The following is a 20,010-nucleotide window of genomic DNA, read 5'->3' on the forward strand; positions in this document are numbered from 1 at the left end:
TATATTAAATTAATACAAATTGAAAAATAAAATAAAATAATCAAATTAAATGTATTTTTCATAAAAATTCCATAACTTATTTAACATGCTAGTGCCTAGATAAAATGTCATCATCTCATTAACAAAAACAAAACAATAGATGCACTTAGATATTTTCAACAAAAATTGAAGTATAATAATAATAATAATATAAAAAGCTTTTTGTTCCATGTTGACAGATTCATGGCAATTATAGACTTATAGTACAAAATTTTGAATTGAAGTAGCATTGTGCAATCAAGGGATGTGGGTGAGTGGCTTAGTAGGCCAGTTATAGGCATTAGCACACTGTACACTGCATACTTAAGAAAAAGACTCAAAATTAAGCTAAAAAGAAAAGAAATGCATTGTGCACCACACACTAGGGTGGTCATTCGTGTTCCTAGATTGGATTTGTGTCGTGTCGAGTTAGTATTTGGCTATATTGGTTTACTCGAATCCAACCTGTTTAGTAACATGTCAAAATCCTCAACTCGAACACGATTTGTTTATTAAACAGGTTGACTCGACACGTTTAATTCATTTAATTAACAAGTCATGTAAATGTTAGTACAAATGGCTTATTTAATAATCTATACGATTAATAAGTCATACTAGACCTATATAATTTTTATTGATTTCCATATATCTAAAATTAATATACAATTACAACAATAAATATAAATATAAATATAGTAATAAACATATAAAAACAACAATTAATTAAGCAATAATATCAAAATAACTAATAACTTTATAAGCTAAACGGGTTAGACGGGTTCACATGTTGAACATGAACACGATCCATTTATTAAACGGGTTAGCCGTGTCAACCCGAATATGACTTGAACTTGTTTAGCCTCAACCCATAACTTGTTTATAAACGGGTTAATTATGTCAGGTTTGCGAGTCGTGTCAGATCTTACCACCCCTACCACACACTACAGAAATAGAGGGTGTGATTCTGGTCTTCACGAAAGAAGAAGAAATACAAAGACATGCTCCTCGCAGAAGTCAATGGCGGAGCGATTGACGTAAGCTGTTTCATGTGTGTTATTTTATTTTTATCTTTTTATAGTTTCCTTTGTTTTTCTTACCCGCAAAATTACTTTTTCCTGCTAAAATCCGAAATGTTTCCCAGTAGCAGTGTTTCTTTTCCTTTTTTATTTTATTTTTTTATTTTTATTTTTTAAAGTTTTTTGGTGTACAGATTCAAAGGGAAGTAAGAAACTATGAGAACCGTATAGTTGGACTACAGCTCGAACGGTTCCCTGCTTTTTTGGTATAAACTGGTTCTTAGGATTAAAAGAACCATGTTTATGAGAGATTCACAGTTTATTGGGTTGGACCATATGGTCTGATTTGGGTTTGAAAACCATGTTTACACATTAGTGTGTATACACACAAATGTTAAATAACATTAAAATCATGAATTTAATTCATGTCATGATTTATTAAATTGGTTGATACAGATATAGATATTCAAGGATTTAACCTATGCATGTGTTTGTGTCTTTGCCGTTGACAGTTTGCTCTTTTGTCGAGCAAATGATAATGATTGTCAAACAATTTTGGACATCCTTGCAACATATGAACAAGCCTCGAGCCAGTAGATCAACAGTGGTAAAACCCAATTGTTCTTTAGCATGAATACAAATCATCATACAAAAATCAGAATTTCAGAATTTTTTTGGTGTCTCAGTTGCTTCTTAATATGAAAAATATTTAGGCCTCCCATCTTTTGTGGGGCGAGCAAAAAAAAAGAGTTTCAACTATATAAGAGAGTGAGTTTGGCACAAAATACAAGGGTGGATAAAAAAACTTTTGTCTCAAGCAGGCCGCGAAGTTCTCATCAAATCCGTGCTACAAGCAATGCCAACTTTCACTATGGGCTGCTTCAAACTACCAAAAAGTCTATGCAAAGACATTGAATCTCTGATCCGAAAGCTTTGGTGGGGATATAAGGGAGAAGCAAGAAAAATTCACTGGATAGCTTGGGACAAATTATGTTTACCAAAATGTCAAGGCAGTTTGGGATTTAGAGAAATTAAGAACTTCAATCTTGCTTTATTGGGCAAACAGGTTTGGCGGCATGTTCATAACATCGAGTCTTTATTCTATAAAGTCTTCCAAGGCAAAATTCTTTCCCAACTGCTCTGTGTTGGACAGTGAGGTGAAGCTCACTGGTTCCTATGCCTGGCAAAGCATCCTAAAAGCGAGAACAGTGGTGCAACGGGGCTCGGCCTGGTGCATTGGTGATGGAAGGTAGGTTCGCATACGTGGAGATAAATGGCTTCCTGATCTGCACTCAAGTCGCATCTTATTTCTACAAACAAACCTGCCTAACAATGCTCTAGTTTGCTCTCTCATTGACGATGACGGTCCTCGATGGGACGAGGAACGGGTATGGTCTGAATTTTTTCCTCATGAAGCAGTGACCATTCTTGGCGTTCAATTCAGCTCTCGGCAAACACCAGATACACTCATCTAGACTGGTACAAAATCGGGGCGATATTTGACCAAGAGTGCATGTAAAATCCTATCTGAAGCTCCCAGTTCTCACTACAAAAAACATTGCTATTTGCGACGAAACTTTTTCGACGATTACAAAAAGCCATCGTAAAAACTAGCTTTTTCGACGGCAAGTTTCTTCCATCGACAATGTCTCGTCAAATATCAACACATTTGTGACGGCAAAATAAGTCTGTCGAAAATGCCTATTATTTTTGTCGAAAATGTGATTTTTTTTGGAGGGAAATGTTCCCGCCTTACCTTTTATGACGGCATAAAAATATTTGTCGCTAATAATGTATTATTTATGACGACTAAACAAAAACCGTCGAAACTATTAACACTTGCGACGGCTTTGGTACATCGAAAATACAAAATATATATTTTTTGTGGTATTAGTATTTGCGACAAACCATCTTCCATCGTAAATATAAAAGAGGGTATTATTTACAACGACAGAAGAAACACCATCGACACTATTAACACTTGTGACGGCCTTTGCGCATCGAAAATGCAAAATATATATTTTTTATGGTGTTATTATTTGCGACAAATATGATTCCATCGTAAATATAAAAAAGGTATCAGTGACAAATAAGAAGCCATCGAAAATGTTAAAATATTTTGGAGGAAAAATTGCCCCTTCCTTTTCACATTAGTGACAACATTTATCCATCGTAATTTTTTTTTTATCTAATTGAGTTTGTATTTACGACAAACATGCTAACTGTCATAAATAGTTAATTTGCTTTAAAAGAAATAATATATACTTTATAATTTGGCAGCAAATTTTTTTTTCCTTCACCGCCACCCCTTCCCTCCTACCCTCACCCCCACTCAAAATTTAGAATTTGGCAACAAAAAATTTAAAAATTCAGATCATCCAAAAAAAAATTAATTTTTACTTTAAAATTTTATAATTGACCCTTATAAATTTGTCAAAAAAAATTCAAAAAAGAAAACAAAGTTAGTACAACAATGGGAAAAAACCCATCTTCTCAAAAAAAAAAAGGGGTTAAAAAACCCAAAAAATATAGGAAATTCCTTTCAAGTAAACCTATCCCTAATCACAAAACAAAACAAAAAAAGCCCAAATCTGTCTTCCTCAACAAATCCCTAATTTTCAGTACAAAAACCAAAAAATAGAAAAATAAAAAAATAAAAAACACAACACTGTCTTATAGTTACTCTCTTGTGCCGTCAGTATCTTTGCTTATCTCTACACCATCGTTCTCCATACTTGCCAGAATCCAATTGCCTTGCTAAGCCACTGGTATCACCTACTCTCTCTCACTCTCTTTCTCTGCACTTTAGTTTTTTGTACAGTTTGAAATAATACTGCAGCGTTCTTGTTAAATGAATCCAATAGATATATAGTGATAGAGGATGGTTGGGTGCTGCTGAGCCAAAAAGCTAGTGAATGAATGGCTGAAATTGGTTTTATTAAAAAAATATATTTGAAAGGATGGTGGTGCTCATGTATTTGTGTGGTGGATATTTAATAATATAATATTGATTATTAGTGTACCGTTTGAATAATTTTTTGACTGTGAAACTTCAGGGGACTTGATGAATGGTATTATTGACCACTTTTCAATGATATGAGTGTTTGGTGAAGCTTTAATTATAGTATTTGTGTTGTGAATATATAATAATATATGTGTTCCAGTAAAAGTAACTTTAGCATCTTTCTTTTTCTTTTCTTTTTTTGGCTCTAAACTTTAGCAGTTCGTTAAGAAAAATTTGTGGCTTCTCTCCACGCTTAACGCACAAAGGAATAGAAAAAGATTAAGGTCATGTAGAGGAATTTATTGTAATATTATTTGTTTTTTTTTTTTAAATATGTATAAATGAAAAAATATATATAAAAATATATATAATATTATTTAAAAATTAAAAATATATATTTAAAATGCTTTACCAAATAGCCTAAGTGATTGAGCATAGAAAAATCTGCAGTAATAATGCCGAAGTAGGGACTTGATGAAAAAGAAAAAACCTTTTGCGCCTAGCCTTTGAGTACTGACATGCCATCATGAAAAAGAAAATTAAAAAGAAAAGAAATAATGGTTGTTTTTCCCATAAGGCCTTGTGCCTAACTGTACTTGGAGTTATCATCTCAAAAGATTATAATGGTGGCAGGTGGTAGGGAAAATATATATAAATATAAATATATATATATATATATATATATATAATGGTATCCATAGAAGCCTAGGTGATTTGATTTAGATGGTTATTTAGTTTTGTCCTTATCTCAAAAGTGAACTAAGTGGCAGGTGGCAGAAAGTAAAGTGTGCATATATATATATATATATATATATATATATGTTTTGAATATGTGAATTTTTTGTGTGAGTTAATAATGAAGAAATTATTAGTTTCTTTTAGCCGTCTCTTTTTTGGTCAGATACTGTTATTTGTATATAATTATTTAATTAAATTAGTGGACCTTTAAAATTTAATTAAGTTTTTCATGTTAGTTAGTTTACAATATATTCATAGATGGTGTTGTTAATTTAGTACTTTTATTTTTAACTTTTATAATAAGCATATTTATTACAATTTAGACAAGAATAATTGTTAATATTTATGTCATTTTTGAAGGGTGTAGATATAATGCCGGTTGATAAATCTTGGATCAATCTTTCTAGTAGGTCATGTGAGGAATATATAAATGGAGTAACAGAGTTTGTTGATTATGCATTTCAACGTATTAAAGATGAAGATATGAAGATAAAATGTCCTTGTAATGATTGTAACAATAGATATAGAAGAACACGAGTTGAGGTTACAAGAGACCTCTTATGGAAAGGGATGAGGCGTGATTATACTAGATGGCATCTCCATGGAGAGGGAAATAGTGATGAGGACGATGAAGGTAGTGATGAGAATGAGGATAATAGTAGTGATGATGAACAAAATATTGATGATATCCATAATATGATACGAGATGCTTATCCTCGTATGAGAGATGTTGAGGAAACAAGTGGGAGTGAATCGCAAGATCCAAATGAAGAAGCAAAGGAGTTTTATAGATTGGTTGAAGAGGCAGATCAACCACTTTATTTGGGATGTAAAAAGTATTCCAATTTGTCCTTCATTGTCAAATTAATGCACATAAAGTGCAAGAATTCATGGAGCAACAACTCATTCACAATTTTGCTGGAGCTACTGAAGGATGCATTTCCAATGTGTGAAAAATTGCCCATATCCCACTATGGGGCAAAGAAGATTGTGAGTGATCTTGGTCTAAACTATGAAAAGATCGATGCATGCAAAAATGATTGTATGCTATATTACAAGGAGCATTCGGAAGCAGATAAGTGCTCAGTTTGTCGGATCTCAAGATGGAAGTTGAATAGCAAGGGTGGTAAAAGGGATGCTAAAAAAGTCCCATGGAAGGTATTGCGATATTTTCCTCTTAAGCCGAGGCTACAAAGATTATTTATGTCATCAAAAACAGCTCCAGACATGAGATGGCACCATGAGAATCGTTCTAATGATGAAGTACCTTGGGAAGCTAAAGTTGCCGGTCCAGTGCAATATCGATGGATGTATCCGATTGAAAGGTAAAATGATTTTTTTTTTTTTTTATAAGTGAAAGTTAAATTGAGATATTATTTGCAATATAGTTTTTTTTTTTTTAATTACTCATATTAATTTGATGCATCAATAGGTATTTGTGTAAGCTCAAGGGTTATGTTCGTAACAAGGCACACCCAGAAGGGTCGATTGCAGAAGGGTATGTGGCAGATGAATGTCTAACATTTTGCTCACGGTATCTAATTGGGATCGAAACAATATTTAATCGACCTGAGCGAAATGATGATCAATGTCCAGCAACATGTGATGATACCCCTCGATTACCCATATTCTCTAGGAGAGGCCGCCCTTATGGGAAGAGTGTAGTTCGAGAGTTAAACAACACTGATTATTATGTAGCATCGCTTTATGTCCTACAAAATTGTGATGAGATCGAGCCCCTTGTTCAGTAAGACTTACTTCTTGTACATCAACTCTTTAATATTCTTGTATAAACTTTGAAGATTGACTATTATGATATCTTATATGTAGAGAACATAGGAACATCCTTGTAGACTTGGGTGTCAATGTTGACGAGATGCCTAGACATGAGTTCATTTGTTCGTTCAAAGAAAGGGTACAATCACATTGGTTCTTCCATTTAAAAAAAAAAAAAAATTAAAGCATGAATCTTACATTATTTATATATATTTGCAGATCACAAAACTTTATAATGATGGAAACGAGCAAGTTGACGAGCATGTGCGATCATTGGCTTGGGGTCCAGATAAACGAGCTACACACTACCCTTGTTACAATGTCAATGGGTTTAGGTTTCGTACTAAACTACGTGATGATGGTAAAAAAACACAAAATAGTGGTGTTATGGTGAAAGGGGAATATCAAAATATGTCTTATTATGGATTGATAACAGACATCATCGAACTCCGTTACACAAAGGGGAATTCTGTTGTTTTGTTTAAATGTGATTGGTATGATGTAGCTCGAGAAGGAATTGGTTATAAGCTAGATCGTCATGGGATCACTAGTATTAATAGAACACGTAAGCTAAACACACAAGAGCCATTTGTGTTAGCGTGTCAAGCAATACAAGTTTACTATGTAAGTTGTATAAAAGATCTAGCATGGAGCACTGTGATTGAGACCAAGCCAAGAAATCTTTATGACATGCCAGCAAATGAAGAAGAGCCTTATCAAGAAGAAGAGGTTCAAAGATTCAATACACATGTGGCTGGAGCAAATGAAGAAGATGATGAGATGAACTAGAATAGATGGGCTTTAATTCTATGCAAGAACCTACTACACAAGTATGTTTATATATTTTTCAGTATAATCAACATTAATATTTTTTGCTATTTTCTTAAGGATGTTGTAATACGTTTCAATATCTTTATTATGTATTATAAATATAACTGGCATAGTAATAATTTTTTTGTATACTTATTTAGTTTAATCAAAATATTGCAGACCAATGCTGTAGGAGGAAATAAAAATGTGGACAAAAACACAGAAGATGGCTTTAAGGAGGAAAATGACTCAGATGGCTCTCAAAAGGAGAATACTGACTCAAATGATGACTGATTTTCCAATATTTATGTTTTCAAGTTTGGTGAAGGATATTATAGCTTTCAAGTAGACGTTTTAATATTTTTTATTCTATTTTGCAGAAGTTTTAATATTTTTTATTGCATTATGCACTTTTTAGATTTTGACAATTATGGATTTGTTTTAAAAGAAAGAATGTATTAGTATAATTATTTGACATTTTTAAATACCACGTCAGCATTTCAATTTTCTAGATTACTGTTCACACCAAAACGCAAAACGCCAATCCAAACCAAAGGGGTCAACATCGTACTGGAGACCGTTTCGGTGTAGCTTTGAAAACAATATATTTCGGTACCGATTAATATCGGTGTATCGTTTCGAGATTACCGCTAATAATAATAATAATTTTTATTAACATTTAAAACAAATAAATTTAATAGTTGTTAAATAATTATTGGGTCAATCTATACAATTCTGTTGTAGTGTTGGTCAATACCATAAACATCTATATTAACTCAATCCCAATCCTTTTTTATTATTAAAAAATAAAAGCTTAATCCCTTTGTGTTCAAAAAATAAAAGTCTCATCACTGCATACTCTTGATACAATGATTACTCCAAAAATATAAATATTGGTAGGATATAAGAGACAAAAACTAAGATTTAAGTCTTTAAAAAGAAGTTTTACAAATATATATACACTTTAGAATTCTATCTAATATAAAAAAATAAAACACCAGCCCTTTTTCCATATATATATATTTTTTTCCTACTCCATCTTGTCTAGTCAACTTTATCTTTTTGTATATATATATATTTTTTTTATTACTATGTCCTTACATTTTAATTCCCATCCATAGATTTTCAAATGAGTCTTGTCTTAAGATCCACGTCAACTTTATCTTTTTGTTTATTTATTTTCTTTTTTATTACTATGTTCTTTCTCTTTAATTCCCATCCACACATTTTCAAATGTTCAGATTGAATCTTATCTTAAGATCCACTACACAGTACCCACGTTGTCCTTCAGTACTTCTCCCTCACAAATCTGCTTTTTTTCATTCTCTCTCTAGTCTCTGACGCATACCTTTCCCATCAAAAGATTTAAAACTAACCCATAATCTCAGTAAGATCTATTTCTCTCTTTCCCTCACAGATTAGCCCACGTGTATTAATTCACACTATGGAAATGAGCACTGGTTTTGATTTTTGTTTTGTGTGGAGCACAAGGATTGGATGATGAAGTTTTGAGCTTCTGTGAAAGTATTTGATCTGAGATTTTGATGCTGGTTTTGAAAAACCTATGTGTATAATTATTGTCCATTTCTTTTGATTCGGTGCTTACGATTTCGTTTGACCTTCAAGCTATAGATTTTTTTTTGGTACAAGTAATTTAGCTATTTCTCATTTATTTTGAAATTTATCTATCTTTCTTTCTTTCTCTTTCTCTCTCTTTTTTTTTTTTCTCAAGTTGCAGAGGAATTACATTCCGGGCCGAAATGCATTTTTCGGCCGGAATGACCGAAATTCACCGGAAAGGCCGATGCAAACCGGAATAGTCCGGTATTTAAAACGAAACGAAATAAAGGTCTACCAGTACCGGATTGTTCACCGGTACAAAACGAATAGTCCTTTCTCTTTCTCTCTCTCTCTCTAAACTCAGATCATGGTTTAAAATGTTCTAATGATAATAATAATAAAAAAAATGGTTTGATGATTTTTAAAGTATATACACTTTTGACAACACACTCAAAAAAGAAAAGAAAAAAAAATCGTTTAAAACTGAAAAAGTAAAATTTTTCTTTGTTTTTTATTTTTTTAATTAAAATTAAAATTGAGGAATTAATTTTTTTTTTAATTTCTTATTAATTAAAATACTGCCGTATCATTTAAAAAATGTCAAATAAATTTTTAATCATATTTTAATAGTCACGTAAGTGTTACATCAACGCCACGTTAGCAAACAGGATGTCCTGTTCGAATGGTCATTTCCTAGCTTTGATATCGTATTTCAGCCATTTTGAATGGACAGATTGTGTTAACAAGTTAATCAAAGTTTTCCAGTCTATTAAACTTCGTCAAATCTTGAGAAATTTCATCAAAAGTCTATTAAACTTAGTCAATCTTTGGTCAAAATTCAAAGTTGGTTCTAAGACCACTGAATTTGATCAAATGTTCAAGTAGGTTTTAAGTGAGTTTTGGGTATTGATCGGTATTTTAAGATCTTCTTGGATTTCATGTTTTCATCAGTGTATTGGATATTTTTATTAATTGAAGTTTCATTATAGGCGGATATGACACGCATCCATCTTATGCCATAGTCAGATTTAAAATTTGACCATTGGATTGAAAAAGTAAGATAAAATATTAGTTTTGATGAATTTTGAGCTCAATCAAACGGTTGGATTAGGAGAACGTGTCCAATCAAAATTTCTTGGTGTGTTGGTACAACAACACATGTCCATAATGCTTTAGACTCAAATCCAAAATCCAACCGTTGCATTGGAAGAACGTGGTAAGATATTGGTATTGGTGAAGTATGGCATTAGTTAGATGGATAGATTATGAAAAATGAATAGTCAAAGTTTACAAAACTTGGTCAATATTTGGTCAAACATGATCAATCATCAAAGTTGGGTCTATGATCACTCGATAGGATCAAATTATGTTGAGTAGGGAAGTTTTGAGTGTGTTTTGGGTATTGGTCAGTGATTTATAAGGTTTTTCTTGGTTTTCATGCTTTTATTAGTTTCAAGTTTTAAAATGGCAAAGTCAAAAGTCATATGTAAATCCATTCGAGGTCATTTTATAGGTTTTGGGTTGTATTTTGCATATCACTTTCTCGATTCTTAGTAATATTTATATAGTGTATAACTCTCTTAATTAATAGAATATTGGATATTTTTAGTTATTGAAGTTTCATTATAGGCAGATACGAAATGCCTCCATCTTGTGTCATAACTAGATTTAAAATTTGACTATTGGTTTGAAAAAATATGATAAAATATTGGTTTTGACAAATTTTGAGCTCAATCAAACGGTTGGATGAGGAGAACATGACCGACTCACCAAGAAAATGTTAATGGGATGTCAAGTGGAAAATTTTTTTTCCCGTCAAATGGGGTGGTTTTGCCAAATAAAATACTTAATTTTTTTTAGTAGTTATTATTGGTTATTAATTTGGTAGTTTTTATCAATATATGAGATAACGACATGCATCCATCATGTGCCAAACTCATATTCAAAGTTTGACAATTATATTGAAAGAGTGGGGATTGTGTCAATGGGGTTAATGGTGTATTTCAGCCATTTTGGATGGTCAGATTATGTTAATAGGGTTCATCAAAGTTTTTTAGTGGGTGGGTACAACGACACATGTCCATCATGCAACTAGATGGAGATCCAAAATTTGACCGTTGGATTGGTAGAATGTGGTGAAATATTTGATTTTGTAAATTATAGTGACAATCCAACGGTTAGATTGTGAGAACAAAGTAATAAAATCTTATGAAACTTCGTTAAAGTCTATTAGACTTGGTCAATCTTTGGTTAAATTCAAAGTCGGTTCCAAGTCCACTGAATTTGATAAAATTAGGTTGATCAAGGAGGTTTTAAGTGGGTTTTGAATATTGGCTAGTGTTTTAAGGTTTTTTTTTGGTTTTCATGCCTTTATCTGTGTCAAGTTTTAAAATGCCAAAGTCAAAAGTCAAATTTGACCATTGGATTGAAATAGTAGGATAAAATATTGGTTTTGATGAATTATGAGCTCAATCGAATGGTTGGATTAGAAGAAAGTAACCAATCAAAATTTCTTGATATGTTGGTACAACAACATATGTCCAAAATGCTCTAGACTCAATTCCAAAATTTGTCCTTTGGATTGGAAGAATATTTTAAATACTCTTTAAATAAATTTTTTTTGAGAATATTTTAAAAATGCGGTTTTGACAGATCAATAGCTATTTAGTTATACATTTAACCAAAAAAAAAATCGATATTTAGTTAAACATGGCACATATTTATCCTTTCATTTAAAATGACAATGATTCTTATACTGCTATTCTAAGATTTTTCTTTACACGTCCATACTAGAGCTACTTCATAGGTCTTAGAATACAACATTTTTAATATTAATTAAAAAAAAATTGGTTAATGAGATTTCAAGTGAAAAATGTTTTTTTCCTGGGGTTGTTTTGCCAAATAAAATACACATTTTTTTTTTTTTTAATATTGAGGTTATATTTTCGTACAAAAAAATCCACCTACGCAATATTGAGGCTGTATTTCCCTGACTTTTGAAACTTCCTATTTGAGATGGAATAAAATTGCAACATAGGTTAAAATTTTCTTTACCGCCACCCCTTCCCTCCTACCCCCACCTCTCTCAAAATTTAGAATTTGGCAGCAAAAAATTTAAAATTTAGATCATCCAAAAAAAATTTAATTTATACTTTAAAATTTTATAATTGACCCTTATAAATTTGTTGAAAAAAAATTCAAAAAATAAAATAAAGTTGGTACAACAATGTTAACAAACCCATCTTCTCAACAAAAAATAAAAATTTTAAAAACCCAAAAAATATATGAAATTCCTTTTAGGTAAACATATCCTTAATTACAAAACAAAACAAAAAAAAAGCCCAAATTTGTCTTCCTCAACAAATCCCTAATTCTCATTACAAAAACCAAAAAACAGAAACATAAAAAAAAAGAAAAAAAGAAACACAACTCTGTCTTGTTACTCTCTTGCGCCGTCAGTATCTTTGCTTGTCTCCACACCATCGTTCTCCATACTTGCCAGAATCCAATCGTCTTGTTGAACCACTGGTATCACTTACTCTATCTCAATCTCTTTGTCTGCACTTTAGTTTTTGGTACAGTTATAAGTTATACTGCGTACTGGTTAAATGAATCACCTCAATAAAGATATAGTGATAGTGGATGGTTGGGTAAAATGAATGGCTGAAATTTATTTTGATTAAAAAAATATATTTGAATGAATGGTTGGTGTTTGATGTGGATATATAATAATATAATATTGATTAGTGTACCGTTGACTATTCCATTGTCTGTAAATTTGCAAGGAGACTAGAATCTCTTATTGAGCACTTTTCAATAATTTAAGCATTTGTTTTGTTAAAGCTGTGACCCTATAATAATAGTATTATAATGATAATATTTGTCTTATAGATATATAATAATATAAGAGGTACTGTAAAAAGTAACTTTAGTTTTTTTTTTTTTGGCTAAACTTTAGCAATCTGTTGAAGCTATACATGTTATTTATATATAATTATTTAATTAAATTAGTGGATCTCTAAAATTTGATTAAGCTTTTCATGTTAGTTAGTTTACAATAAATTTAGAGCTGGTGTTGTTAAGTTAATTTTTTGGTTTTTAACTTTTATAATAAGTTAATCTATCACATTTTTTTTTAATCTTTATATTGATATTTCTAATATGGTCCTTGGTTTTAATTATGTTTTTGTTGATTAAATAATTACAACTTATCAATGATGTGCCTTTCTTTTTAACTACGTTACAGGTGAAATGGCAAAGAAAAGTAAGAAGCGAGCTATAAAACAAGCAAGAGATAAAGGTGATAGTGGTAGTCAATCACAAATTACACCTTCATCATCTGAGTCACCAACTAATGAAGCACTTGCTTCTTCTAATAGTGTGATTAATGGGGGTAGCGAAGGTAATACTTAATATTTTCCTAAAGTTTATATGCTAATATATCAATTTTATGCTTACAGCTTATTTATTTTTACTTATTCCATTATTGGTAGGATCTACTGTACAAAAGAAAAGAGGTCGGGGAAAGGCTAAGGGTGTTTATCCAGGTCATAACCGCAAGTGTGAGATACATGACAGAAGGTCTTTTTTCCCTATTTTTTGGTTACTTTAATCATTTATTTTTTAGTGCTTACATTTCATTTATATGTAATATTTTACATGCTTTGTGTTTCTTTCATTTTATTAGATTCATAGAAAAGAAAATACCCCAAGAGATTACTATTAAGTTCCACCAAAACATTACTGGGCCATGGACAACTTTTTCAGAATACCCTAAAGAACAACTGAATATGCTTTATGAGTTATACAAAGAAGCAAAATTTGAGACAAATGACTTAGTTCTTGAGAGGGAGGTATTTGATGAGCATGTCAAACGACGCTATCCTGATTGGATGTGGCACCTTAGGAAACACTGTGTAACAAATAAAATTCCTCAAAAAGAATGGTACAAGCATCCCCATGATGATGTAACTCCAACTATTTGGAAAGAGATGTGCAACAAATGGAATAATGGCAAGTGGCAGGTGATTATAAAATGAACTTTATTAACAGTTTTTTTTTTAATAATTTTTTTTTTTGTAAAATCTTTCTTAGAAGCACATGTTTGATAATTAACTCATTTAGTGTATTTTTTTTCATGTAACCAGGAAAAGAGTGATAGAAACAAAAGAAATCGCAAAGAAAATCAAGCTATCATTGCGACTACAGGTTCTGTACCAATGGCTAAGCGTAGAAAAGAATTGGTATGATAAAATTGCCATGTTAAATTTCTATAACATTAGTTCGTATATTGAATTGATTTATCTTATGATTTTCCTTTTAAAATGGTCATAGGAGGAGAAGAATGGATGTGAACCAAGTCCAATCGAATGTTTTAGGTCGATGCATATGAAAAAGGATGGTGTTACTTTTGCCAGTGAAAAAGCACAAAAATTATATGTAAGTTATTATTATTACTACTATTATTTTTAAATGTCTTTTTGAATTTAAAGTTCGTATATATCTAATAACAAAATAAATCTTGTTTTAGGAAAAAATGGATGCAAGGAAATCAGAGGTTGCATCTCAAGGTGAGATTGTTAATGATAGTCAAATATTCTTTGAAGTGACTGGACCTCCTACTCGTGGTCGTGTGCTTGGCATGGGTGTTGGTGTCAAGCCTAGAGATGTGTATGGCCCAAGTTCATCTAGCCAGTGTAGTAAGTGATGTCAAGTGGATCGCTTAAAAGAAAAGGAGGATTTTGAGCTTCGTTTTAAAGAATCAGAGGATAAAAATTCTTCTGAGAAAATGAAATTGCAAGGAGAAATCAATCAATTGAAAGAGGAAATGCCTAGTATGATAAGGTTTGCTTTGGAAAAGATGGGCTTTAATTCTATGCAAGAACCTGCTACACAGGTATATTTATATATTTTTCAGTATAATCAACATTAATATTTTTTGCTATTTTCTTGAGGTTGTTGAAATAAGTTGTAAAGTTGCTCATTATGGATTTCAATTATTTGGATCGCTAAATTTAGATTAAAAAAATGTTATTTAAATTAGTATATCTTTACCTATCCATGCAAAGTACATGATTTGTAGTGTTTGTTATGAAAATGTTATTAATGTGACTATTGGTGGCAAATTTATTCTTTGAAGTTCTCATTCACAAGAGAACTACAAGGTTCTTGTTAGTAAGGATCTTGTATTCTTTGATGTTGATAATACCATTGTTATTCATTGTGGGGATTGTTGTTGATGTTGTTAAATTAATACGTTTCAATATCTTTACTATGTATTGTATATATAATTTGCATAGTAATCATTTTTTTTTTTATACTTATTTAGTTTAATCAAAATATTACAGATCAATGCTGGAGAAGGAAATCAAAATGTGGACGAAAATACAGAAGATGACTCTGAGGAGGAAGATGACTCTGAAGAAGAAGATGACTCCGATGGCTCTCAGAAGGAGAACACTGACTCAGATGATGATTGATCTTCCAATATTTATGTTTTCAAGTTTGGTGAAGGATATTATAGCTTTCATTTAGATGTTTTAATTAAAATTTTTTATTCTATTTTATAGATGTTTTAATATTTTTTTCTATTGCATTATGTACTTTCTAGATTTGGACAATTATGGATTTGTGCTTGTTATTTGAATAGAAAAACTTTTGGGAGATTTATGTTTCCTCGCAATTAAAATATTAGAAATGATCTCTCTTTTATTATTGACAGAGTTATTTTATTGCAAATAATGTATCACTGACGTGGTGAATAGGTTTCCATAATGGTCAAAGTTCATTGAAAAAGGTAAATGGTCACATTGATAATGTATTATTGACAAAAAACCAATTATTTTACGATGGCTTTTAGTCGTTGAAAAACTACGTTAACGACAACTATAGTTCATCGCAAAAGTTATTTTCGACGACAAACCAAGTACTTATGATAGCTTTTATTCGTCAAAACAAGGGCATTAACAACGGCCTTAGTTCGTCGTAGAAAGTATTTGGTCGTTTGACTTCCTCATATGAAATTACATTGTCGACGACAAACCAAGTAATTACGACGGCTTTTATTCGTCAAAAAATGTATTAACAACGGCCTCAGTTCATCGTAGAAAGTATTTGGTCGTTTGACTTCCTCGTATGAAGTTACATTGTCGACGACAAACCAAGTAATTACGACAGCTTTTATTCGTCAAAAAAGGTATTAACAACGGCCTTAGTTCGTCGTAGAAAGTATTTGGTCGTTTGACTTCCTCGTATGAAGTTGTATTGTCGATGACAAATGAAATAACTACGACGGCATTTTGTCGTCGAAACTATGCATTAACGATGGCTGAAGGTCGTCACAAAAGGTATTTGGTCGTCCAACTTCCTCGTATGAAGTTGAATCTACGACGGCAATTATCAAGTACTTACGACAGAGTGGTGCTGTCGAAAATGAGTGTTAGCAACGGTCTCGTCGATAATATAGTATTACCGACAAGGCTTTTTCCGACGGCAGTCGACGGCCTTTTACCGTCGACAATACTAATCTGCGACGGCTTTTTGTGTTGTTTCGACGAACTCTGGCCATCGCTAATAGCAATCTTTTTTGTAGTGTCTGGCCCATCAAATCCGTCGACTCACAGCAGGTTCTAGAAGAATATCTGGGCACTGGCAGTCCCAAATAAAATCAAACATTTTATTTGGCGAGCATGCCGTGAATTGCTCCCCACAAAAAAGAACCTCTACACTAGGAATGTGACCCAAAATAGCACCTGTGACTTGTGCCAGGAGGCCGTGGAGGATGTAATCCATGCGTTATGGGGCTGTCAGGCATTGAAAGAAGTTTGGTGGGAAGAACCATGCCTTAGAAACCAGCTCATGGCTCGGTTTGTGGAGTTTCGTGACTTATGGACTGGAAGTACAGGTAGCGACGAGCATCCTTAGCGGAGAGATTTGCCTTTGTGGCTTGGAGTATTTGGCATACCCGAAACGCTTCCAGACTGAAGAATTCGTGCCTACCATTTTCGAGCATTTACCGAGACTCAATGTATCGGCTGCAGGAATATCTAACAACCCAACTTCAAGGACTTTCCGAGGCATTTACTGCTATGGACCGCATGTCACTCACAACCTATAGCAATTGGATGCCACCACGAAGCACGCAGTGTAAAGCGAACTTCGACGGAGCTGTTTTCTAGGATACACAAATGGCATGTGTTGGCGTGGTGATCAGAAACTCGTTTGGCCATGTGATCGGAGCACTTTCAGTGAGTTTGCTTCTCCCATCAACAGTGGACGACGTCGAGGCAGTAGCATGCAGGAAAGCAATCAGCTTTGCTCTGAACCTCGGCCTTGATAATGTGGAGTTTGAAGGCATTCGGAAACAGTCATAAATTTAAGGCCCCCAACTCTGACTCCAGATGTCCTGGTTCGTTCGGCCATATTGTTGATTTATATATTTATATATTATAAGCTTTATTATATATAAGTCTTACAAATTCATGTGTTATCAATCATAAAAAATATTATTATATGTGTATCAATTATAAGTGTGATAATGGGTATCAAATTGAGTCATATATTAGGCAATCATCATGGAGTGAACGATTATCTTGTTAATTGAAATGACACCAATTATATTTATTGTTAAATCAATTTGTAATTTTTTTTTTTTTTGTCTTTTTAAAAAAGATTGTATGCTTTTTGTATTAAAATTTGTTGTAACTTTTTAATATTTATGATGTGTCACAATCAAAAATATGTATTTTATACCTACATTTATTATGTTGTTGAATTCTATTAGTCACATTGATTGCCACCTCTCTTTATAAATATTATATAGTAAAATTTGTAGTATTTGCAGTACTTTCTTTTTATAACGGATGATATAGGGTTAAGGGTCCAGAATCATGCATTGGGCCTTGGGCTTTGTTCGAGGATGTTGGATGATCTGAGGAGGAACAAATAGTTATTAGAAATTACAATTTAAAGTCTCATGAGTAAGGAACGAATGGAAGGTGGTCTAAGGAGGAACTCCTTCTCGGATATGATGAATGCAATTCAAGTATGTACTCCGACAATTAGAGTAACCCTCCAAGAAGTTCCAATGATAGGGACATGCCCCATGAACATACGAGAAGGAAGGAAACCCAAAAATATCTAAGAGAAAGTTGCCACTATCGTATTAAATGCACTGCAGCTACTTTTCTAGCCGCATTTATGTGGAGAAGATCTCTGAACAGTACTGTCTTGGCTACCACAACTCACAGAAAACTAAAGAAAGTGTCTGATGAGACAGGTACTCAAGTGAGGGCTCAGATGATCAACAAGTGTAGGATGAAGATGGTCCAAAAGGAGATATATAATGTGAAAGACACTCCATAAGAGAGAGATCGAAAAAGAGAGAGACAACACTGTATCCATCTAAATTGTTCTTGTATTCAATTGTAACCAACTTATATAAGTTTGATCTCCTCGGATAGTGAAGTCGTTCAGCTTTACCTTCTTTGTTCTTGCTTGATCATCTTCCAAATCCATACTAGTTGTTGTCAAATTCATTAAATCCTAGTTCTTCGACCCACTCTCTACAAATTTATTGTATTGGGCTCATTGGGCCAAGATCCCACACATTTTGGGTTTAGGTTGTAAACCGTGTCCCTACAGTTGGCGTCTGTGGGAAGAACTTATGTGATAGTAAAAACAACGGTCAACTATGGTAGGTTCAGGTCCACACCAGGCAGAATCCATAGCATCTCAACGTGAAAATTCTTTTGCTAACCTTGAGTGTAGGAGTGATCAAGAGGGCAGCGAGCACGCTACGCATACAAGCATGCTAATATCAAGCCTAAACCTGATATTAACAAGAACCAACTTAACTTTTACAAAAATTTTACCAAAAGCTTCCCTCTTACTTTTCATCCTTGTTTTTTTTTTTTTACTTAAATGATATAACTTTTCACTTGATAGTCAGAGCATCTACATTGTACTCAAAGATTGACATAATCCACCAATTGTTCAAATTCGGAATTTCACATAATACATCTCTTAATACTTTAATGTACACAACTTTCATTAGATCCTAAAATACACAATGCTACAAATCTAAACATCATATTGCTAGTTTAGGATCTATACATATCAAACTAAAACCAGCTCCTTCCAAACTTGACTAAGGCTCACTCTGCTCCAAAATAAAACCTACTAACTGAAAGAGTGGAAGGGGTGAGCTACACAGCTCAGTAAAGGTAAGATATATGAGAATTTAATAAGGATGCATGTAAATCAAATCATTTTATTCTATGAATATTCGAATAGGAGAACATCTTTTCATGCATAGTATTTTATACTATTCATAATAATAGCTTATACGCTCTTCATAGAAAATAATTGTTCTCATTTTTCTTATCGGGTTCATATTACCAAAACCTTTCGAATTAAACTTCTTTCATTTCCTACAAAGTCGCCATATATATATTCTCATTACAAAATAATTATTTTAACTTAAATCAGATAATCGGCAACTTTGTATTAAACTAGAAACATCTTGACCCAATAAGAAAATCTTTCTTTATAAATATTTTCCCGAAAAATATTATAACTTGTACTTTCATTAAAAACTTTATCTTTATAGCATAATAGAACTTCAGAAACTTTTATCTTTAATGAACAACTTTTCTTTTCATTAGAAATTTCTTCTTGCCATGAGAGCTTTTACTTTTCACAATACATTTAAACAAAATAATTCTTTTATGATTAATAACATAACATAGCTGTTCATAAATAACTTATTGGTTATCCCATATCTGATAAGTCTGTACTTATTTGGGAGGCTTCTAGCACCACGGTGCTAGGCATCCAGCATTCCCCACAATGCCAGGTATTCCCAGGATTACATCATAATACATATCTTCCAACCATGGGGGTAAGTTGGCTTCCCCCACAAGTTGGCCGTAACCAACAAGGGGCGGGTACAGCAGAGCCAGTCCCACTTATAATGGCCAATCATATAACGTTTTCCATGGAAAGCTAATAATTAACTCCTACTAGCAGAGTTCAGATCACCAGAGGACATAACCCGAAAACATTTCATACTTTACATCATACTGAAAT

At 32.6% G+C, this 20,010-nt stretch overlaps 1 protein-coding gene across 1 annotated transcript; it reads left to right on the forward strand.

The window, feature by feature from the left end:
- Positions 1 to 13,173: 13,173 nt before the first annotated feature.
- LOC115956979 lies at positions 13,174 to 15,401 on the forward strand. Its single transcript, XM_031075235.1, has 8 exons — positions 13,174 to 13,324; positions 13,416 to 13,503; positions 13,610 to 13,946; positions 14,070 to 14,165; positions 14,257 to 14,361; positions 14,453 to 14,621; positions 14,724 to 14,818; positions 15,270 to 15,401. The coding sequence occupies exons 1-8, from the start codon at positions 13,174 to 13,176 to the stop codon at positions 15,399 to 15,401; spliced, it is 1,173 nt and encodes a 390-aa protein (XP_030931095.1).
- The last annotated feature ends 4,609 nt before the right edge of the window (positions 15,402 to 20,010 follow it).

This window comes from Quercus lobata, chromosome 8, assembly GCF_001633185.2.
Source record: "Quercus lobata isolate SW786 chromosome 8, ValleyOak3.0 Primary Assembly, whole genome shotgun sequence".
In the NCBI taxonomy this organism is placed as follows: domain Eukaryota; kingdom Viridiplantae; phylum Streptophyta; class Magnoliopsida; order Fagales; family Fagaceae; genus Quercus; species Quercus lobata.